The 21,307-nt window shown below is 47.2% G+C and overlaps 5 protein-coding genes across 5 annotated transcripts; 3 read left to right on the top strand and 2 right to left on the bottom strand.

Moving 5' to 3' along the window:
- The first annotated feature begins 238 nt into the window (after positions 1-238).
- AGABI2DRAFT_204611 (hypothetical protein) lies at positions 239-12,292 on the top strand. Its single transcript, XM_006461043.1, has 21 exons — positions 239-378; positions 432-728; positions 784-1,881; positions 1,933-2,002; positions 2,055-2,234; positions 2,289-2,410; positions 2,459-2,941; positions 2,995-3,286; positions 3,342-3,833; positions 3,888-4,007; positions 4,056-4,124; positions 4,182-6,924; positions 6,977-7,160; positions 7,211-7,519; positions 7,579-7,648; positions 7,703-7,882; positions 7,934-10,027; positions 10,079-11,454; positions 11,503-11,685; positions 11,734-12,031; positions 12,083-12,292. Exons 1-21 carry the CDS (start codon positions 340-342, stop codon positions 12,184-12,186), a joined length of 10,803 nt encoding a protein of 3,600 aa, XP_006461106.1. The 5' UTR covers positions 239-339; the 3' UTR covers positions 12,187-12,292.
- A 52-nt stretch (positions 12,293-12,344) lies between these two features.
- AGABI2DRAFT_192642 (hypothetical protein) lies at positions 12,345-13,897 on the top strand. Its single transcript, XM_006461042.1, has 8 exons — positions 12,345-12,521; positions 12,572-12,800; positions 12,856-12,918; positions 12,971-13,036; positions 13,104-13,283; positions 13,336-13,473; positions 13,527-13,572; positions 13,629-13,897. The coding sequence occupies exons 1-8, from the start codon at positions 12,390-12,392 to the stop codon at positions 13,786-13,788; spliced, it is 1,014 nt and encodes a 337-aa protein (XP_006461105.1). The 5' UTR covers positions 12,345-12,389; the 3' UTR covers positions 13,789-13,897.
- Positions 13,869-15,821, bottom strand: AGABI2DRAFT_118034 (hypothetical protein; the record flags this gene model as incomplete). The annotated part of the gene is made up of 4 exons (XM_006461041.1): positions 13,869-14,285; positions 14,335-14,524; positions 14,577-15,170; positions 15,229-15,821. The coding sequence occupies 4 exons, from the start codon at positions 15,819-15,821 to the stop codon at positions 13,869-13,871; spliced, it is 1,794 nt and encodes a 597-aa protein (XP_006461104.1).
- A 288-nt stretch (positions 15,822-16,109) lies between these two features.
- AGABI2DRAFT_118033 (hypothetical protein) lies at positions 16,110-17,364 on the top strand (the record flags this gene model as incomplete). Its single annotated transcript, XM_006461040.1, has 3 exons — positions 16,110-16,271; positions 16,334-16,512; positions 16,566-17,364. The coding sequence occupies 3 exons, from the start codon at positions 16,110-16,112 to the stop codon at positions 17,362-17,364; spliced, it is 1,140 nt and encodes a 379-aa protein (XP_006461103.1).
- Positions 17,365-17,519: 155 nt separating this feature from the next.
- On the bottom strand, positions 17,520-20,559 carry AGABI2DRAFT_192638 (acyl-CoA synthetase). Its single transcript, XM_006461039.1, has 20 exons — positions 20,506-20,559; positions 20,207-20,452; positions 20,091-20,153; positions 20,001-20,034; positions 19,665-19,948; positions 19,542-19,606; positions 19,363-19,494; positions 19,248-19,308; positions 19,180-19,186; positions 19,095-19,130; positions 18,908-19,042; positions 18,811-18,856; positions 18,716-18,753; positions 18,580-18,663; positions 18,489-18,529; positions 18,342-18,437; positions 18,256-18,290; positions 18,025-18,197; positions 17,917-17,969; positions 17,520-17,855 (listed from the first exon to the last, which is right to left on the bottom strand). Exons 1-20 carry the CDS (start codon positions 20,537-20,539, stop codon positions 17,743-17,745), a joined length of 1,776 nt encoding a protein of 591 aa, XP_006461102.1. The 5' UTR covers positions 20,540-20,559; the 3' UTR covers positions 17,520-17,742.
- Between the last annotated feature and the right edge of the window lie 748 nt (positions 20,560-21,307).

Genomic DNA, 21,307 nt, shown 5'->3' with positions numbered 1-21,307 from the left:
CTGTAGCCTTTTTCTTCGCAGGAGGGCGAGATTTTGGTTCCGAGTCCGTAGATAGTTGAGCCTCGGATTCACTTTCGCTGCTTGGTTGGACCTTTCGTTTCGTCATCTGAGAATAACGCTGGAGCTGTTCTGGAGTTCTCTGCGTATGAGCGCGACTGGACGCGTAACGCGTGACATATTGCGTCAGCAGTTCCCTTGGCCGAGAGACGTTCTCGGAAATCCCCATATCCTCTCTCTCGTCACCCGCTATCATCAGCCTTCTTTCCATCTCTTCTTTCGTATTTCAGAAATCGGAGGTATACTTCTGTTGTTTTCCAGGCCCAACCGTGGTCACGGAATATGAAGATCACAAGCAAATCGAAGAAAGCTGTGGCTCCCGTATGTCTCTCGATCCTAAACCATGTTAGATTTCTTCACACTTATGATTGTAGCCCGCGGCTGTCGCCGAGTTCATTAGTAAAACACTGAATGCTTCAGATGACCAGCTTGTCCATATTCTCGGCTGTGTGGAATCCTGGAAGTGGCCTCGGTCCGATCTGAATGCATGGATCAAAGTCCTCAACAAATTCGACTCCATCCTTGAGGACATCATCAACCAGTATGAGCTGGATAAAGTGCAGTTGGTGCCTTTTCCCTCACAAACGACAGCGCTTGTATCAGAGTTACTACGCTTTCAACGCCTCTTGCTCGAAAATTCGACGAATCGAAAGACTTTTAACTCTTACGACGTACTGTTGTTTTATATATCTTCTCATTTCGCAAATGCTGACTAAACTTTTCCAGCGACTGAACAGTCTCCTCCTTTGTTCCGATCTTGACATTGTTCTTCTTTCACTACAGGTACTCCTCCGCCCTGCCCAACAATATTCCTCCCAATCGTCTGTCACCCATGTACTGAGCCATGCGACGTCGCGTTTATTGGCGTTGGCGAAAAGATGGCCACATCTACGCGAGTATGGTGTCAGCTTGGTTGATCTCGTGAGTAGCAAGAACAAAGCGGAGATTGACGGTCTTCCAGCCGAAGCACGAGACGTGTCATTCAGCTTCTATCGAATGGAAACAAGCGTAGCGACTACGCGAGACAAAACAAGAGAAAGCACATCCGATACGCCAGCTACGCCACCCAAGTCCCAGGCCGCCTCCGTTACTGGACCGATCAACATCTCTATATCTGAAGCGACTCTACAATCTCAACCAGCAATGAACATCCTCGTAGATTCTGTTCGATCACACAGGGTACCGGAAGAAGAAAAATTCGAGCTATTGAACCGGATCCGCGTTAGTCAAGCTCTATCTAAGACTGGCGAAGCCCAGCGAGAAAAGCTGGTCATTGCAAGACTCTTAGCCATCGCTATCTATGCCCTTACACACACTGATTCGCAAACCACCGCCACTTTCTTCCTGTACGAACCTGATCTTATATCCAACGTGGCCGAACTTCTCCATGTCGAATATGATGTACCCATTGCTGTTCAAACCGCTGCCATTGCTGTCTTGGACAGCCTCACCAGGTATCGCAATAGATGTCAAGAAGTTTTGACAGCCGTGAATGCTGGTGTCAACCATGGGATTCTTATGGCCCTGTTCAGAAAGACCGTCCATGATGTGGCAAATCCGTCTTCAAGCATCCCTCAGTCCTTTATTGAGGCACTTCTGCAATTTGTCACATTGATCGCTACCCATACCACGGGGGTCAACATGGTTGTCGGTGCTGGCTTGATTCCCCTCCTTATTCAGCTTGTGGAGAATAGGCTCTCGAACCGTCTTCCGGTAGTCTCGAAAACGCTGCAGCTCATCGACAGTGTCCTTTATTCTTTTCAGAATGGATTCTCACTATTTGTTGCTGCTCGTGGAGTATCTATACTGGTTGATCGCATCGAGGTACGCTGTCCCACAGTGGATATACTTTATGGAATTAAAAAACTGCTCCAGTATGAAATCGATCATGATATCCAGAACTATAAAACGATTGCAGAAATTCAGGATTTTAACTTCGCTGGCAGTGAGCCCTTTCGTATCGGCGAACCAGATTGATACTTACTGGGTATTGGCAGGCTGCCTTCCCATCCCTCGTTCGTCGGTCCTCAAACATCTTCTCAGAACCATGCATCGCATGATGCAGTCTTCTGGTACATCTGAAGGTTTGCGTGGACTTATCGATACGTCGTTGATAAAATCCGTCAAAAGCATAATCGACAACCGGGGTCTCTTCGGACCCAGTGTCTTACCAATTGGTTCGCACAAACTGTGACTTCAGATACGTTTCACCCTGCTTACCCATTCGTTAGCGATCAATATAATGGCCACTTTTGTTCACAATGAGCCCACGTCCCTCAGTATCATTCAGGAGGCGGGCCTTCCAGAATCATTTTACAAGGCAATCGAGACCGGCATTGAACCCTCTATCGAGGTATTATCATTTCTGCTTTGTCTTCTATCTTCGCTCAAGTGATTTCAGGTCCTCCAATCCATTCCGAATGCACTGGGTGCCTTGTGTTTGAATGAAACTGGGCAGTCTCAATTGAGCAATCGACCTAGTATCATTCCCGCCATCTTCGCTATCTTTACGTCTGAGCGTCATTTGAAAGTTCTTATTGACAAAGAGAATGCAGTGATCATTGGAACAGCAATAGATGAGCTTGTTCGCCATCATCCGCTTTTGAAAGCAGCTGTTTTTGCCTCCTTGAAGTCTACATTGGGTGCAATCGAGGAGATCGGTAGGAACTTTCAGGTTTCGACCGAACTTCTTCATTGGTATCGGCTGGCACCAGCTGTGGCTACCACGATTGACACTGATGTCAAAATGGAAGATTTTGAGTCAATACAAGCTAAAGCTGTTCAAGCTGAGGCTGCGGATTTTTCTGGGGGAGATGTTGCAGATGAAGCTGCGTCTAAATCACACGACAATACTGTGGTGTCTTTCATAGATGTGTTGTGCCGAGTATGTTCCTTTTCGATTTCACCATATCATATCTTTTTAAATCGCATTTTCAGTTTCTTGAAGGGTTTTTCCAACATGGACCGCATTGCAAAGACTTTATTACACTTTCTGACGGTCTTACATACATTGGACGCTTAACAGCGCTACCATGCTTACCGTATGATTTTTCCAATAGTGTGACATCCGACTCCCTCGTTCAAGTTATGCGCACACTGGTCGACTTTGCAACGAACGAAACTTTGGTTTACCTGTCTAAGATCGTCCATGATTCGCTGCGGGATACAACAGATTTCTGGAACAGTTTAGAGCCTTCATCGAAACTCCTCCCACTACTGGACATAAATGGTGTGTATCTTTTTGATTGCCTATGCCGCTATATACTCAATTATCGCTTTCATAGATACCAACTGGGCAGTATGCAACGATCAGTTCCGAAATCTTGTTACTTTGCACATCAGGACCTCCCTCCTCTCGGATGTTTTTGGCACTGTTGGATATTCTCATGGTCGTGGTGCCATAACTTTACTTCAAACTCTCATGACTTCTTGTGGTGGGCAAACCATCCCGGAACTCGGTGCCCTGCATCGAGCCACGATATGGGAAAATATGGTATTAAACGCTGCCTTGATGAAGAGAGGAATCCCGCAAACAAGTCCCGTTCAATCTCCCTTCAATGGAACACCGAATGTATCCACCACCAATCTTATTGAAGCCACCAATTCGTTAAACACGGGGAGCACTGCCAATGGGATCCAGGGTGTAGATGATGGAAGACCCACCGGCGAAGAAACCGCGAGACCAAAACAAGATGAGACACCAGTATCTCGTAATGCTGCCGCTCTGAAGTACCTCACTCATGGCATGCCAAATGTGCTTGCACCATTTTTCCAAGGTCGGTACTCTTATGTATGCAAACACCAGAAATAGGTAATTTATCTCTTGTCAGCAATCGTCAAAATGTTTCATGCTCGTCGAAACCCGGAAGCGTCACAGAAGCAACAGATCTTGGACTCAGCTGGTGTTATCGCCAGCATCTTGTTGAAGCATTTACAAATTCCTCAATTTGGTATGTTACCAGACTCATATTGAACTTGAAGCTGACGACTACCACCAGATGACGCTCCTTCTCTAAACACATATTATAGCGTGATCTTTGGGTTATATAACCTTCTTTTCGTCGACGGTAAGGCTCGTTTACCGTTTTCATATCATAGAGTATACTCATACCGGGGAAAATTAGAACGCACTTCTACCAATACTTTGCACACGGTCGAATTGAGAGCTTTTTATCAGATTGGAGGTTTAGACGAGCTTCTGAGAATTGGTACTTCGCTTGCGGAGAGCATCGAGGAAATCACGAGAATCCGAGAAGAGGAGCGCACAGATCTCCTCAGCAAGACACTTATCCATGCTTATGGTGGCCTGAAGGTTGCCCTTCACCTTCTTCACCCCATTATCTCCTCAAAGTCTTTGTGTGAATCTCCACAAACCTTACTTCTCATCACCCGCGACAAGAAGGAGACGGAACCTGGGTTTTTCGATCCCAATAACTTCCTGGTCAAACTTCGACTCAAAGTCCTACCCCTCTTCCGTTCCCTCTGGGAAGCGTCATGGCTTGTTCAAGCACCTCTCGGTGTTAGCAGATCCATTGTTCGATCAGTGCTGGAACTTGTCAATGGAGAAAATGAACAATCCAAGCCTGAAACAACTTCAGAGGCAGCCATTCCTACTATTCCTCGACCAACGGGTCCCGATGAAAGCCGGGTGCAAATGCTAGTTGACATGGGTTTCCCTCGATCCGCGGCAGAACGTGCACTAGTCCATACCCGCAACAATGTTACTGCGGCTACTGATTTTCTCCTGAATCACCCATTCGTATTTCCACCTGATCCAGTACCTGTTAGCATACCGGTTGCGACCTCATCTAATGCCGCTGGCGAAGTTGAAGCCGTACCATCCACTGATGCGCAGGAACAACAGGCAAGCGGGGAGGCAGTCGAAGAAACATCTGCTCCTGGAATCAGCTCCAAGACGGAAAGCGAATCAGGTCAACAAAAGGAAGGGGTCAAAACTATCGAAGAGTGGAAAAGTGCTTTGGATGAAGCCAGGGAGCCCCTCCGGACATTGGTTAGCCGCCAAGCGTTGCTACTTCTTGATGAACATCAGTCATTACTATTCGAGCTCCATTCCGCCTTTGTTCGTCCCAGCGTGTATCAATCTCAAGCTGTTCGTGACTTGGTGGATGATGTCAAATCTTTCTCCCCTTACGCCCACGATGTCCAGGAGCAACCGCTTGCCAATCGTTGTCGTCTTTTGGCTCTAGTCTTATCTGAACAACCTTCAAGTCTTGATGAAAACGTGCGGAAAGAGCTTCTAGATGGTTTACTAGCCCTCTTGCTGTCTGGAATGGATATCAATAATCCCCCCAAATGGCTTGCCAGTCATCTCCTTGTAACAGAGGCGTTGTTGACCCTAGCTGAAGAACCTCGTGCTATCAGTCTTAGTGTACCGAAAGTAGATGAGCCCATCAAAACTGAGGCTTTGAACTCTGGACTTCCACGGGCTGATGCAAAAAACATCATTTTTGAATTCGTCTTGCGACTCCTCGCTATTCGCGACCTTCCTTCGGATGAATTTCTATCGGTTCTGCGCCTGCTAGTCTACTTCACCAAAGATAGGAAAATGGTTAAGCATTTTCTGGAGAGCGAAGGGCTGATACACTTATTTGGTCGCGTCGGTGCATTGGAAGTTTCTGGAGGATCCTCGTATATCATCATCATCCTTCGCCATGTCATCGAAGACCGAGCCACAGTTCAGAAAGTCATGACAGAATCTATCAAGCGGTTTATCCAACATCAAAGGAACAGTATAGTGGATGTCAACGCATACGTTCGTCATTGTAATGCCATGGCATTCAGGGACACCAATGTTTTTCTCGACGTCACCAAATCGTTATGCGATCTCGATATAACTTACTATGACGGTTTCAATCCCCAACTCAGGTTGATGTCCGGGCAGAAAGACAGCGAGAAAACGGCGCCAGACGAGACCTCAGCCAAGGAAGAGAAAAGAGCCGAGGCCAGCGATGTTGAAATGAAGCCAGAACCTCCCGTGTTTGAACAACCTGATGATCAGCACGCAGAGAACGTCATTCGTCTGCTTTTCACGGAACTTGCTGCAACTGTCAAATCAATTAGTGAGGCGTCAACGTCAAATAACCTTGCCAAAACATCAACTGAAGAGATGGGACAAGTGGAGAGCCTTCCGACGACCCAGCCGTCCACCGATTCTGCCAGTCTTGCCAAAGTCGATGAAAAGCCCCCTCCTGCAGCCAGAGTAACCGAAGACAAATATCAATATGCATGCTTCTTGATGCAGTGCATGACAGAGCTGATAATCTCTTATGATACCTGCAAGGTTGCCTTCCTTTCCTTTGTCCCGAAGAAGAAGAACCAAACACCCTCGAAAGATTCTGCCAGCAAATTCCGATCAGTGACGCTCCAGTTCTTGTTTAATGATGTTATCAATCCGGGCACTATCAATCCGTCGTCTTCAGATTCCAATCGGAGTCACCTCTCACTTTGTCATTGGGCCATGTTGGTCGTTGTTTCGTTGTGCGTCGACACGTCCACCTCTCCCCACGAACCCAAGGATATATCACCTGAGCTTGTTGCTGTCCGCAAGTACGTTCTCGAAACGCTTAGCCGCAGCCTCAAGGATATTCCTTCAATTGAAAATCTTGAAGTTCGATATGGGAAGTTGCTGGCGTTCTCGGATCTTTGCCATCGCTTGTTGACCGTCCGTTTCAATCATCCGAACACTAACAATCGTAAGCACCAGGACGAAATTCCCACGCATATAGCGAAGATCATGCTAGAGAAGAACTTCGTTCCCACTCTGACCAGCGCTCTTTCCGATGTCGACCTTAATTACCCGCATATTCGCACCCTCGTTGATTTCATTCTCCGTCCTTTACAGTATCTGTGAGTCTTTCTTTGCGTGCACAGGTATAATATTTTGCTTAGTCTGTCGCAGCACCAAAATTGCAATCAAGATGAACCGGGGGAGCAAGAACAAAGAAGTCACGGAAATTAGAGTCGATGAGAGCGAAACAACATCTCTTTCATCTGAAGAAAATGACAGCGACATGTCAGAAGACGGAGCGCGGGAGGAGACACCAGATCTGTATCGAAATTCTGCTTTGGGCATGTATGGGGGGGTAAGTGTCAGACTGCCACTGCTTAGCACGAATCTCAAGTTTGTCTTTAGGAAATGGACGATGGGCATTTTTCAGGCAGCGAAGATATGGACGAAGACGAGGATGAAGGAGATGTAGAAATGGACTTTGAAGGTACAGGAAGTGAAGACACTTCGGAAGCAACAGATGAAGAAGAAGACGAGCTTGAGGAAGAAGAAGGAGAGGGAGAAGAAGACTGGGATGATGTTGAAGAGGAGGAGGGACATCACGGAGTAGACCAAAATCTGGTTGAAAATGACCAGGACGATGATGAGGAAGAAGTTTTGGATGACGACGAAATGGAAGACGAGGTAGACGAGGATGGTAATATATTATGGGAGGTGCGTCACATCCTAATTCTCAACATTCTTTTGTCCATTCGCGAACACCGTTCATTTAGGATGTTCCTCCACCTGGAGATGGCCTAGGATCTATCGGAGAAGACATAGACGATGAGGACGACCATGGAGGTACGGATATCTAACAAATGGTGGTGGATCTTCGAATGATTGAATGGCTTTCAGTTCCGATTCAAATTGTCCATCACGAAGAAGACCCTGATATGGCGTCGGATGACGAAGGCTTCCGTTTCGAAGGCGGGATCTTCAATGCTGAGGCAGGACTTCCGTTTGGGGCTCCTTTTATAAACATTTCGACTGGACGAGATCCCCCGCCAGTTTTTCTGTCTCGACGTAATCGTTCAGGTAAGGGTCGATCTGGAAGTTGTTTGGTCTACAGGGCTCATAGTCAAATAGATAGCGAAGATTTTCAAGTATTCGGCCGGGCACGCAATGCCCCTGCGCCTCCACCAGAGACCACTACTCATCCTTTATTACTGGACGCTTCCAATCCATCAAATCGATTCACTTCCAATGCTCGCCGTGGAGCTCGTCATCCACACAGGAACATTGCTATTGGAGCTGATCTTTTCCAAAGTCTTGATGATATCATGGGCCCTGGTTCAACGCAATTCTTGCAACAGATTCTTACAGCGGGCGGCGCACACGCCTTCCAACTCGATATGGGCAATGGCGCCAATGTGGATCGTCTTCACCGCCGGCCCAACCAGGGTGTCATCTCAGCTGCCATCCGCGTAGAAAGAGGGCCAAGGACGTCTTCTCCAAAGCAAGGACGTGAATTCGAGCCTATATTGACACTACAGCGTTGGGCAGAGGAAGCGAAAATTCTCAATGGTGAATTCGTCACCGAACGAACTGGTAAACTCGTCAACCATGTAATCTTGGCTCTCTTACCGGCAGCAGCAGAGGCGAAGAAGCGGGCCAATGAGGCTGAGAAGAAGAAGGAGGCGGAAGAAATGTTGGCAGCGAATGACAGGGAGGAAGAAGACCCGGGTCGTCAGGACACGGAACCGGAGAAGCAAGCAGAGTCGGTGGAAGAACCTACAAAACTAGCTTCTCCCATTCCTGCTCCTGAAGCGACGGCTCAGGTGGGACAGGTAGCCGAGGCGTCGACCGAAGAGCCTTCAACTCATGATCAGAGGATGGAAGTCGTTACCACCGATCAGGACACGCTCATGACTGATGTAACTGTGCACGAAACACATGAAAACGCTGATGAAGCAGGGTCTAGTCGTGAGGCTGAGGTTTCCGCTCCCCAACAGCGAATTACAGTCGTGATTCATGGGAGTCAAGTGGACATCACTGACACGGGGATTGACCCAACGTTCCTCGAGGCATTACCAGACGATATGCGGGAAGAAGTTCTCAATCAGCATGTCCGCGACCAACGTGCGGCGACCGTCGAGCGCCCCCCGGATTCCCAGATAAGTGCAGAATTCCTTGATGCTCTCCCACCAGAAATAAGAGCGGAGATCATCCAACAAGAAGCAATGGAACGAGCACGTCTAAGAGCGGACGAAAGTGCGCCGACGCAACCCGCCCATGCCACCGAGATTGACCCAGCTAGTTTCATTGCTAGCCTTGACCCAACTTTGAGGCAGAGTGTCTTGATGGAACAAAACGAAGGCTTTCTTCAGACACTTGCTCCCCATGTCCTTGCAGAAGCTGGAAGCTTTGCAGGTGGTGCACGGCGACCAACTCAACGTAATCCGCCTCGCATTTCTGGAGCCTCCGCCCCCCCCCGTAAATTCACAGCTGATCATGATGCCCTCCTACTCCTCGACAAATCCGGGATCGCAGCACTTGTTCGCTTGTTATTCTTCCCTCAGGTATCAAAGAAGAGCCTTCTTTTCAAAGTTCTTGTCAATATTTGTGAAAACACGAAGACCCGCGCCGAATTGTTCAATGTTCTGCTTAGTATTTTGCAGGATGGTCCTGGAGACTTGGCTGCCGTTGATAAGAGTTTTGCTCAGCTCACTGTTCGTAATACCTCAAAACCCCCGACCCCCAAATCTGTTGGCAAGCAAAAAGCGACATCAGATTATCTTGCCGCGCTGACGTCAACGAACACTCGTATCGATGCTGTTCCTGACCTAGTGGTTCAACGCTGCCTCGAAAGTCTGACATACATCGTTAGTGCAAACGAACTGGCATCTATGTTCTTCCTGACGGAACATGAGCTTCCTGCCGGCCTACGCAAGTCGTCTAGCAAGAAGGGAAAGGGCAAGGAAAAGCAAATACCCCAGACTCATTATCCCATTGTACTACTATTAAGCCTACTAGACCGCCAACCCCTCATACGAACTCCGGCTATCATGGAATCACTCGTAGGTTTACTTGCGACAGTGACTAGGCCGCTGGCGAGCTTGAAGCCCAAAGACGATGATAGATCTCAGCCAGCAGCAGAGGAAACTTCTCAACCACAAAATCCTTTGTCACAGTTGCCCGTTGCGCAAGGAGAAAGTCAAGGAACTACTAACATTTCAACTGGTGAGTGACCTCATTTCCCTCCTTATTTTTTGTCTGACATTGTTGTAACAGGTGTACCTTCTGATTCAGTTACAGCTTTATTGGACAAGGAGAAAAAGACGTCACTTGAAGCAATTGAAGAAAGAATACTCCTTGCTAATCCTCCTCAAATACCTCCTACTGTCCTTCGACTCATTGTGAACATTCTGACAGTCGGTGAATGCTCTGGGCGTACATTCCAACAAAGTCTCGCGCTCATCCAACACTTATCCTACGTTCCTGATGCGCGAGAAGTTATTGCACAAGAGCTTCGTTCGAAGACAGAGGAGTTTGGACGTGTTCTTCATACGGATCTGGATGAGCTGGTAGTTGCTTTACAAGGACCCCAGGAAGAATTGAATACTGTGGCCGCCAAGTTCTCCCCTGCCTCGTCGCTGCAGGCTAAGCTCCTCCGGGTGCTCAAGACTATTGATTATATGTATAGCTCGAAGACACCTCTATCCAGAAACGAAGCAGATGTTGATAAAGTGCAAGCCATATACGAGTCATTCCGTTTCACTCCCTTATGGCGACGATTGGGAGACTGTCTATCGATCATAGAGGAAAGGCCTGAGACGGAACACATTGCTATCGTCTTGCTACCGCTGATTGAAGCGCTGATGGTCGTCTGCAAGTACGCGAATATAAAGTCATTCAACACCATCCCCCGCGCGCTGCGTGGTTCAGTTTCGCCTAGAACGCCTACGACGCCTCGCGAATCTATCGAGGACCTGTTCATCACGTTCACAGATGTGCATCGGAAAGTACTGAACGTTATGGTTCGCAACAACCCATCTCTGATGAGTGGATCATTCGCGCTTTTGGTCAGCAACCCACGTGTTTTGGACTTCGACAACAAACGCAACTATTTCAACCAGCAGCTTCACCGCAGGCCTTCCTCTAGAGAGCACTATGGCACGCTGCAGCTGAATGTCCGCCGAGCGCGAGTATTCGAGGATAGTTTCCAATACCTGCAGCGTAAATCAGGTGATCAAATTAAATATGGCAAACTCAGTGTGCGATTCTACGATGAAGAAGGAGTCGACGCAGGTGGTGTTACGCGCGAATGGTTCCAAATCTTGGCCCGGCAAATGTTTGACCCCAATAATGCTCTTTTCCAGCCTTGTGCCGCAGACAAGCTGACATATCAACCAAACAAGAATTCGTGGGTTAACCCTGAGCATTTATCTTTCTTCAAATTTGTTGGACGAGTTATCGGGAAGGCTATATATGATGGCCGTCTCCTTGATGCCTATTTCGCAAAAAGTCTGTACCGTCAAATCCTAGGCAAACCTGTGGACTACAGGGATGTGGAATGGGTGGATCCCGAGTACTACAACTCTCTTTGTTGGATTTTAGAGAATGATCCGGGAGTACTGGAACTGAACTTCAGCGTTGAAGCGGACGAGGTATGATATTATCCTGAGCTCACCAAAGTAAGCTAACTTCTTCCGCAGTTTGGCGTGAATCGCATCGTACCGTTGAAAGACAATGGCGAGGCAATTGCGGTCACTCAAGATAACAAGCGCGAGTTCGTCCAGCTTTCAGCTCAATATCGCCTCTACTCTTCCATAAAGGAACAGATTGAAAACCTGTTGAATGGCTTTTATGAGATTATACCCAAGGAGTTGATCGCTATCGTAAGGGTGTTATAAATATTCTGCCTCCTTTGTCTAACACTGCTCCAGTTCAATGAACAGGAACTCGAACTTCTGATCTCGGGTACCCCTGACATTGATGTTGACGAGTGGAGGGCAGCAACCGAGTACAATGGATATTCCAGTTCTGATCCGAACATTGTCTGGTGGTGGCGAGCCCTAAAGTCTTTCAATCGAGAAGAGCGAGCTAAAGTCCTTAGTTTTGCCACTGGGACGTCCCGTGTACCTCTCAGCGGTTTTGTCGACCTTCAAGGGGTTCAAGGGGTTCAAAGATTTTCTATCCATCGCGCGTATGGTGAATCTGACCGCCTACCTCAGGCTCATACCTGTAAGTAACCACCTCCGTAAAATCATGCAAATACTTATGTTGCTGCCAAAGGCTTCAATCAAATCGACCTTCCACAGTATTCTTCATACGAAATGCTCCGACAACAATTGTTACTTGCGATTAATGAGGGAGGCGAAGGTTTTGCATTCAGCTGATTGACAAGTTGCCTCGGTGTTATTTTCTTCATATATTTGTAGTCGATTAATTAGATCACACAAGCATTTGTACCATTTTACAGCTTAAATCAACGATTTTATTTCCATTGAAGAGCGTGGGCCAATCACCGGTACCGGCTCTTTTTTTGCCGGCGCGGAAGATAACCAGTCGTACCCCTCTGTTAAACAAGTTAAACACCGTCATGAGGGCTTTTGTCGTCCGCGAACTCGCTCACCCTTCTGGAATTAATCTGTCTCACGATGTACCCGAGCCAACAGCAGGAAAAGACCAAGTCCTCGTAGACGTATACAGCGCTGGCCTCAACTTCTTCGACGTTAGTAGCTTTATCAATCGTATCAATGTGCTGAACCCAGCGATAGCTAGACTCTGCAATCTCAAGGCAAACACCAATCCAAACCACCCTTACCGTTCATACTTGGCTCCGAGTTTGCAGGAAAAATTGCCCAGAACTCTCCTATTCCTGAGGGATGCCCTTATAGACCTGGAAATCGCGTCTTTGGTGGAACACAAGGGTCGTTTGCGGATAGAATAGCGGTTAATTGGAACGAGCTTCTACCTTTACCAGACAATGTGACGCTCGAAGAGGGTGCCGGTGAGAACTGACTTTAATATGGTAGACGTTGACTCTGAAGTTGGGAACCACATAGGTCTCTTTGTTACCTGGCCGACCAGTTATCAAGCGCTCGTTGGTCGAGCAGGACTCAAGTCAGGTACGGAATTCTTCTATAACTATGTTAAGATAAATAGCTAAATAGCCTCAAGGAGACTGGGTACTCGTGACTGCAGCAGCCGGAGGAGTAGGCATTGCTGCTGTACAAATCGCTAAAGGTATACATAGTCATCGAGTCCTGCTATTGCCAGCAAGCTAATGGTCATTTCTGCACCCTGATTCCAGCTCTTGGTGCTCATGTAATTGCCGCTGCGGGCTCGGACAGCAAATTGGAGATTGCTAAACGTGTCGGTGGTGCAGACTATGGTGTCAATTACTCAAAGCCAGGATGGCAAAAAGCTGTACTGGAGTTAACAAATAAGAAAGGTGTTGATATTATATACGATGCTGTTGGACTCATAAACGGTATGTATAGTGCTTGGCTACAATTGTGTCACGGTTCTAAATTGAATCTTAGACTCACTCAAGTGTATTGCTTGGAACGGGCGTGCCCTCGTCATCGGGTTTGCCGGTGGTGCCATCGAGAAAATTCCGTCAAATATTATTCTCTTGAAGAATATCTCCATTGTTGGGCTACATTTGGGAGCATACAAGCGTGAGCATCTCATATTGCATCCTGTTTTGGTCTGACACAGAGCCAATATTCAGGCAACGAACCTGAATGTATTCCTCTTGTGTGGCAAAAGATTTTTGAGTAAGTTATCCCAGTACATGGTACAGATACAGCCTGACCGGGACCTACCGTGCCAGTCTCTTTACTTCTGGCAAGGCACGACCAGTAACGTACGATCGGATATTCACCCTTGAAAACCTCAGTGAAGGGCTTGGGGCCATTGAACGTCGGGAGACTTGGGGCAAAGCAGTAGTACAACTAAGAAAAGATGAGGTGAATGAGAAGGCAAAACTATGAGGCATTAAATATGGTTCACATTATTGACCTGTATCGCTGCATAACTAATGTATTGACTGATACGTGATGGAGTAGCAATTCTAACGCTTTCTTTTCCTGACTTCTCTCCACAATGTGATCTCGTGTTGCTGGTCAGCCATTTCGTCCTCCCTCTCTAATTCCCCTTCTTCTTGCATTTCATTTAAGAGACTTTCTTCGTCCACTTCCTTCTGTAGATTGTTCGTGCTTTCATCAGGGTGATCTGGGTTACAGTATTCCGGAAAAAGATTAGAGTGATAATGAGGAAGACAGACATCCTGGTGCAAAGGATGCTGGCTCAATACGTTGGGTCGATTGACGAGTCGTTCGTTATCCTCGTATCCAGTTTGATTACAGGTTACTTGATGAAAATCCTCACCCAGCAGGCCAGTGAAAAACTGAGATAAATTCTCCTCAAAAATTCCCATACTTTTCAGGGCAAATTGAATAGCTGAAGAGTCAATGGCGCCCTTTTCAGTCTGGGTACAGTAAGTCAGTCGAAAAAGGTAGATCAAACACGAAACTCACATCATCAGTATTCTTCCGCCAGACTTTCGTCGTACCTCTAAGTCTTTGGTGCTCTTCTTCCAAGGTTATCACTCGTGAAATGAGTTGGACTAGGAAATCTTTCAAAATCTCAAGAAGCAAGATACAAGTCTCGGTGCTGATGGATGCATTTTGGTCTACCATGTCCGAGTCATAACCAGTGAAAAAATGTCTGTCGAAAGACCGGTCAATACATCTGGTACAAATAGCGAGAGATAACTTACTCCAATAATTTCCCCATTTTTGGATAGTTGAAGATGTCAAGGCCTGTGGCACTAATTGCATCTAAAGAGATATTGTGAAGAGGTGGATCCAACGGAGCTGTTACAAGCCGACTGCGTAGGTGTATGGGGTCCAACGATGGATTATTACTGCCGTCTTCACCTGGATCTGTTGTGAAGTACTTTTGATCACTAACATCCTTAGATATGGTCTTCGTGTTCTCCAAGTCCTTCCCTCCAATTTCTATTTGTAGACTCCTGGTGATCATCGAAGGTGAAGCCTCAGGAGATTCTTCCTCCTCTGTATTCTTTCTCGGACCAGTCTTCAATTTGTGCGTCGTCAAATCTGTTTCCTCTCTTTTCAACTGCGCTCGTTTCCGCCGCATATGTATACGTTTTTGATAGCGACGACGTGACCGAGGAGATAGATCCTGAGGGGGTGCGGGTGTGTTCTCTTCAGAAAGCTCAGGATCTGCTTGCAGCTCTTGGTAGGAATTGGACCCATTGTTTGCATTGTTTAATGTTTCTATACTGCTTCGATTAGGAATTTGTGCTGGAGAAATGAGGTCTATCCCGGATGCCATTGGATGGGCATTTCTATCACGGATAAACGTAAGTCTCCGAAATTACCAGATGCAATGAATATCATCCTAACTCAATCGGAGACGAGGTTACCATATCAGCATCAGGCTCATAGTTCTTGTCGGTTTGTAACACCTCACCCAACACGCGGAGGTGGGCATAAGTGAGATCTTTAAGCCCACCGAGAGGTTGTATTTCCGGATAACTGGACTCTCCGTCGTCTCTGAGCGGGCTGTCTTCTCCATCTATGCGAGACCCTCCATCCCAGATTGCTTCGTTTAGCCGCAACCTCTCTGCATTGGCCTCCTCCCAAGTAATCCAAGAGTCAGAGACTTGGCGGGCGGAATATAAAGAAGCTCGCACGCATGCTTCTGAACTGCCGGCCCTCCTCGAGCCGTCTTCCAATAAAAGGAGATACTCCAACACCTCTGCTTCGTTCTTCGTCCTTATGCATGCGGCAATGAGGTCGGGCCGAAGGCGAGAATAGACACTGAGAGCATGAAAAAATTTATTCTTCTCCTCAGCAGTCCATAAGACACCTCCAATAAGAGAGTCGGTTGAAGGCGACGAGCTAGAGAGACCGCTGAGATGCTTTTGAAGCTGTACCACGTATCGATTGAAAAGAAGAAGATATGGATGGAGTCTGGTCTCTGAAATATCATTCATGATTAAAGAACGCCATTTAGGCATCACTGCGTTATATAATTACGGCCGGTGAATTCACGTGACTTTCGCGTTCCATCAAAGCGTTCGGACGCGCATCACCACTCGTTGAAGTCCATTGTGCATAACACTCTCCTTCATCCCGTCTATCCATGAAGGATGATACGAAGCCCGCAATAACTGGTTCGGGAGTCCCGTAAGAGACGCTTGCAAGGAAATAGCAATTGGAAGCGTTCGTGTTCGGCCCATTCCATCTTCTTCCCTTTTCGACACCTCAATTAGGCAGCAGGCATGGTGGCAGAACTATTCGAGTTTCCCTTTGACCTAGCTAAAGTGAGGCTACAAGCTCAAGTTTTATCCTTTACCGACAAAGGTTCTGGATTCGCTTACTATGGGCCTTTACACTGCTTGTATCGAACTGGGAAGGAAGAAGGCCTGCGAGGCCTCTACCGGGTACGCCCACTTCGTTTTGAATCGACTTCGAAAACTTGACTTTGTATTGAAATATCTATTAGGGTCTGTCAATGCCTCTCGTTGGCTCCATGGCGCATACCGCTGGGCTCTTTCTTGCGTACTCTTCTTTTCAGAATGCCATTCGGAACATAAATTATGAAGACCCCTCACAAAAAGAACTGACCATACCTGAAGTTGGTATTGCGGCAACTGGTGCAGGATTCCTAACAAGCTTCATCTTGTGAGTTCTTCTGTCTTTGCTGGTGAATGATTTAGAAACTTGGATCAAACTAGAACTCCGATAGAGCTCGTGAAATGTAAGATGCAAATCCAAATGATGGATTCGTATCCACGGGAGGTTCGGTCCAATCTCAAACCTTCGTTTGTATACACCTCGATCTCCGAATCATTCTTCTCCTCAGCCCCCATCCCCTCCTTAGTAGCGGCCAATGAGGGTATATGCGGCACCTCATCTTTACGACGACTGACAACGGATACGAGTCATACTATTCTCTCGTCTCTTCACAAACCATCGTATCCTAACGTTCACACAAACACACCTCTCGTGAAGCCTCCTGGTGCCCTCTCTATAATCCAAAGCATATTGCGAGACAACGGACTGAAAGGCTTTTGGCTGGGCCAAACAGGCACTCTCCTACGCGACACAGGAGGAACCGCTGCCTGGTTCATGATCAAAGAGATCGTAGCAGACGTTCTAAGAAACAGGAAACATCGAAAACAACAGACCACAATTGACTGCGACGAATACGTTTCTCACCGCGCCGAATTTACTGAGGACATCCTATTGTGGGAGTCTGCACTAGCTGGCGCAGTAGCAGGAGGTGCTAGCACATTACTTCTATACCCAGCCGATACTGTGAAAAGTGCGATCCAGACCGAGGAAGAACTAAGGCCATCTTTGCGAACATGTCAAGCTCTACGCCCGGCCACATTTTGGCGAACAGCTTCCAGGATGTATCGCGCCTGTGGTGTAAGTGGCTTCTACGCTGGTTGTGGTATGACCGTTGCGACGAGTATCCTCAGTAGCGGCCTCATTTTCGTAATATATGATGGGCTGAAATGGGCTATCTGACGGTAACTAGTGAAATCGTCTCAGAGAATGTATAGAACAGTTTGGCTAGGTTTGGCTGTGTCACTCCCACTCCCTGTAATAGTTTATTTAGATAGATGATAGGACGTCCTAATACACTCCAATGATGGCGCCCTTCTTTAAATTTCGCTCGTTTTGGAAAACGCGCTGGTATATAGTCGATAAGCGAAAATCATGATTGTCATAAGTTATGAGGAGGCCAAGCCCATCGTGATAATGAACCCGCTCGAGATCTCCTGTTCGAGATTGAATGTATCGGATAGTGATGTAATTATACTCTAGATGTCAAAGGTGAAGGATGCAATATTCCATGGTACAAATGCAAAAGTGGAAGGTGTAAAGATAAGATGAAATCCAGAATCATAAGTTTGCCATAGGCTCTCGTGCATGTCCATTTCGACGGCGATCCTCCCAATGTCGACGAGCGAGCTTTCGCAGCTCAGACTTGATGATTTTTCCTGATGGCGTATGTTCTAAAAATAGCAAATATCACGTCAATACGTTGCCAGATATCCGTTCCCGGTGCTCACTGACCAAATGGCTCATGCAACACCACAATCATAACTGGTACAGCGAATCTAGGAAGACTAGTGATTGGAAATTAGTGCCTGAGAACCTGACTTGCTTCATTGAGCAGCTCACCTCCGGCGCGTGATGTCAATCAGCGCGGACTCGGAGACATGTCCTTGGTAAGCAGGCTTTATGGACACAACAGCAGCCACCAGTTCCCCTAAACGCTCATCAGGGACGCCCACCGCCGCGGCCTCCAGAACCCGAGGATCAGCATACAGGGCATTCTCCACCGACACCGAGTCCTGGAATTCAGTGATTCAGCGAGCGCTCTGTTGCCACATGTCATTTTTAGAGACGTACCACATTCTCTCCACCACGAATGATGACGTCTTTTACTGTAGTGATAGAATTAGTCAAGTCATCAGAAACATCATGGTACAACTTACATCTATCTTTGATGTAAAGGAAGCCCTCTTCGTCGAGATATCCAAGATCTCCACTTCTTAGCCAACCGTCCTTTGTTATCACCCTATCGGTCGTCTCTGCACATGGATTTAAGCTACGGAAATCTCCTAGAAAAAAAAAAAGAATACCTGGATCATTCCAATACCCCTTCATAACGTTTGGCCCTCGTCTGCGTGGATTTTGGTTAAATAATATAGAAGTACAACCCGAAACACTTACAGCCAGACCTCTCCAACATGATTGGCAGGCAGACATTTGCCGCCCGCGACTATCTTAATCTCGTTTATAGGACATGCCAAACCCCTGGGGATCAGTGAATAAGGACACGTAACAGCAAGTTGTATTTTGCCCTTACGTGCTAGCAGGTCTTGCGAAATAATCGTCTCCCGCTATCTAACCCATATTTAATATCTTCGCCAAAATCGAAATCACGAAGCCCGAGGAACTTACTGAAACAGCGATCGAATTTGTCTCTGAAAGACCGTATCCCTGAGTCCTAAGTGAACCAAAAATGAAAAAAGGAAATTTATACGCAGAGACAACATACATCATAGCTTTCGGAAATGCTTTCCGTGCTCGCCCAACGAGTGAATCTGGGGTGGGTGAGCCACCAAACAGTAAACCCTCAAGAGGATGACCGGCAAGTGAACTATCGATTAGATCTGCTACCATCGCGGGTACACTGACGAACAGATATGAGCTTCTTTGAAGAATCAAAATACCCTAAGACCTACCCTCCTGCAACGCCGACGTTCTCCTCCCGGATTAGTCTAGATAAAATTAATGAGGGAGTTCAATTGCTCTGTGTCATGCTCATACCTCGCAGCTAGTGAACGAGACAATATATCAGGGAACGTTTACAACCACGTATGAACAAGGTGCTCCACCTTCTTCTGGTTCCCATTTTCTGGAAAGTATAATCTTCATGCCAGTCAGCGTGGCCATCATCTTTAAGAAAACGATTCAGTTAAAATAACGAGACCCAGTCAGGATACTACGAACTGAATAACTGGTTGATCCTGTTACATGAAATAAAGGAACAGCTACAAGAGTGCCAGGTTGTGGCCCTTGTCGTTGAATGCTCGGTAGAGGTAGCCCATTCCGCAGAGCCGCTCTGAAGCTACCGACAAGAACCTACAACAGGAATGAGCGGGATACACGTAGTTAAAGGATCCACCCACATTGAAGACGTTGCTCAGGAATTGCCGTTGTGTGCTCAAGACACCTTTTGGTAATCCAGTCGTTCCTGTCACCGAAGTGTATTCAGTCTGGGGAGAAAAAGTGAGAGTAATAGCGATACATACCTGATGTGAATATGATCGTCGCATTGTCTTCAGGTTCTATTTGTTCGCATAACAAATCTTGCAAGTCTATTGACCCTTTCAAGGAGTTGACGGCCTGATTGAGTGACCTCATGTTCTGCCAGGGATGATTGTCTTCTGCAATGACGAGAAACGCCACTGTTCCCGCCTCTTCTTGTATTTGGGAGGTGATCGGTTCTAGGATGTCCGCTCGCTCGGGATCAACGATGATTACCTTGCATCCCGTGTGAGTTAAGCAATGCTTCAATGGCCTTACAGGCAGCCATCTGGACGAGAAGCATCAGAAGAGGTTAAAAGAGAATGGAGATTGATACGAACGCGTTAGCTAGTACAGCAACGGCTCCAATCAGATCTAGCACAGGCAAAGGTTAGTGGGGATGAAGCTGGAGGGCGCATATAAGGACGTACGACAGGCCCAGAAAATGACGAGGTAGTCGGGACAATTGCGCGAGCATATGCCAACTCTGTCCCCTATCAAGTATGTTAATTAATGAGCACGATTTTAGCGCACCGAATTGGCTTACCCTTGCGTAACCCGTAAACTCTGCGGAACAAAGTTGCTACTTTGATCGCACGTTCATGTACTTGGCGATATGTGAGGCGCTGATCCTCGTAGACAATGTAGGTTTGATTTGCGTATTGGTTGACGGCTGACAACCAAAAATTCCTGCAAGAAGGCCAGAGGTTTTTGTATACGTGGTAGAGTCGACCGTCGACGAGAGATAATTCGGTCTCATGTATGTTGCCCGGAGCACAGAGGACGGCATCAGCTGGAATGGAAAGGCTGAGGATGTGCCAGGGTGAGGTAATGACGACAACTCACTTTCGGCTAGACTGCGCGCGGGAGACCAGGACATGTTTTACGGAGGAAACGGAGGGGTGAAAGAGGGCGAAAAGACATGAGAGGATGGCCTTTTATTGTAACGTGGTTCCTCCACAAGGAGAACGCTGTCACCTTGCGGCGGAAGTTCTTCCAGCTGTGTCGGGATAAATGCTAAAATCAGAATGAATGATCTCCAACAACACCAGCGCCTTACCCCCGCGGACTGCCTCCTCCTCCGCGGTTTCTCCCATTCCTACTACTCTAAGCGAGAAGCACCAGATCTCCCTGTTCTCTCTTTCCGCTTCCCGGTTTTGTCACCCACATATGCGGCTAGTACCTCCTTCGTTCGTCAATGCCATGAGAAATGGCTGGGTCTGTAGTCTATAGAAAGGGGAACCATTTCAACCTTTGTTGCAATAGAGTTCAATCATCGTTTGACGGCCTGCTGTCCAAGTGGGCCCGGGCTCATCCTGCCCTCACACCGTCCTCGGGTGCATGTTTTTTTTCCACACCTGAAATAGATAAGATTGGCAGATGAAGATGCCATCTACCCTGGTGGGAAAGAACACTTCTATAGATCGGAGATACTGATATTATGTTTTCCTGACACTTTGCCATGGGAGCTTTGACACGGTCCTGGAAGAAGCGCGGACATTGTGATCGACACTGGAGATTGCCCTTGGAGCATGATTCGACGAAGTTAGCGTGTGTATCGAGTCTGGTCGTCTTCTTGTATTTTCTCTTAGGTAGAAAACGCATCTCAGGGACTCTGATGCGAATTGATTAGCCGCGAAAGAACCGC

The sequence above is a fragment of the Agaricus bisporus genome (assembly GCF_000300575.1).
Source record: "Agaricus bisporus var. bisporus H97 unplaced genomic scaffold AGABI2scaffold_5, whole genome shotgun sequence".
Lineage (NCBI taxonomy): Eukaryota > Fungi > Basidiomycota > Agaricomycetes > Agaricales > Agaricaceae > Agaricus > Agaricus bisporus.
This window is presented reverse-complemented; position numbering and strand designations above follow the sequence as displayed.

What these genes read in the sequence shown, in the direction of transcription:
- AGABI2DRAFT_204611 (XM_006461043.1), top strand. Translation starts at nt 340, where the DNA reads ATGAAGATCACAAGCAAATCGAAGAAAGCTGTGGCTCCC. An exon ending in CCAAGGAGTTGATCGCTATC is followed by an intron (nt 11,686 to 11,733) that starts GTAAGGGTGTTA and finishes ACACTGCTCCAG; the next exon opens with TTCAATGAACAGGAACTCGA. An exon ending in CCTACCTCAGGCTCATACCT is followed by an intron (nt 12,032 to 12,082) that starts GTAAGTAACCAC and finishes TTGCTGCCAAAG; the next exon opens with GCTTCAATCAAATCGACCTT.
- AGABI2DRAFT_192642 (XM_006461042.1), top strand. Translation starts at nt 12,390, where the DNA reads ATGAGGGCTTTTGTCGTCCGCGAACTCGCTCACCCTTCTGGAATTAAT. An exon ending in CTGGCCTCAACTTCTTCGAC is followed by an intron (nt 12,522 to 12,571) that starts GTTAGTAGCTTT and finishes AGCGATAGCTAG; the next exon opens with ACTCTGCAATCTCAAGGCAA. An exon ending in GTGTGGCAAAAGATTTTTGA is followed by an intron (nt 13,573 to 13,628) that starts GTAAGTTATCCC and finishes CTACCGTGCCAG; the next exon opens with TCTCTTTACTTCTGGCAAGG.
- AGABI2DRAFT_192638 (XM_006461039.1), bottom strand. Translation starts at nt 20,539, where the DNA reads ATGTCCTGGTCTCCCGCGCGCAGTCTAGCCGAAA. An exon ending in GACGATCATATTCACATCAG is followed by an intron (nt 19,607 to 19,664) that starts GTATGTATCGCT and finishes CTTCGGTGACAG; the next exon opens with GAACGACTGGATTACCAAAA. An exon ending in GGGGTATTGGAATGATCCAG is followed by an intron (nt 18,438 to 18,488) that starts GTATTCTTTTTT and finishes ATCCATGTGCAG; the next exon opens with AGACGACCGATAGGGTGATA.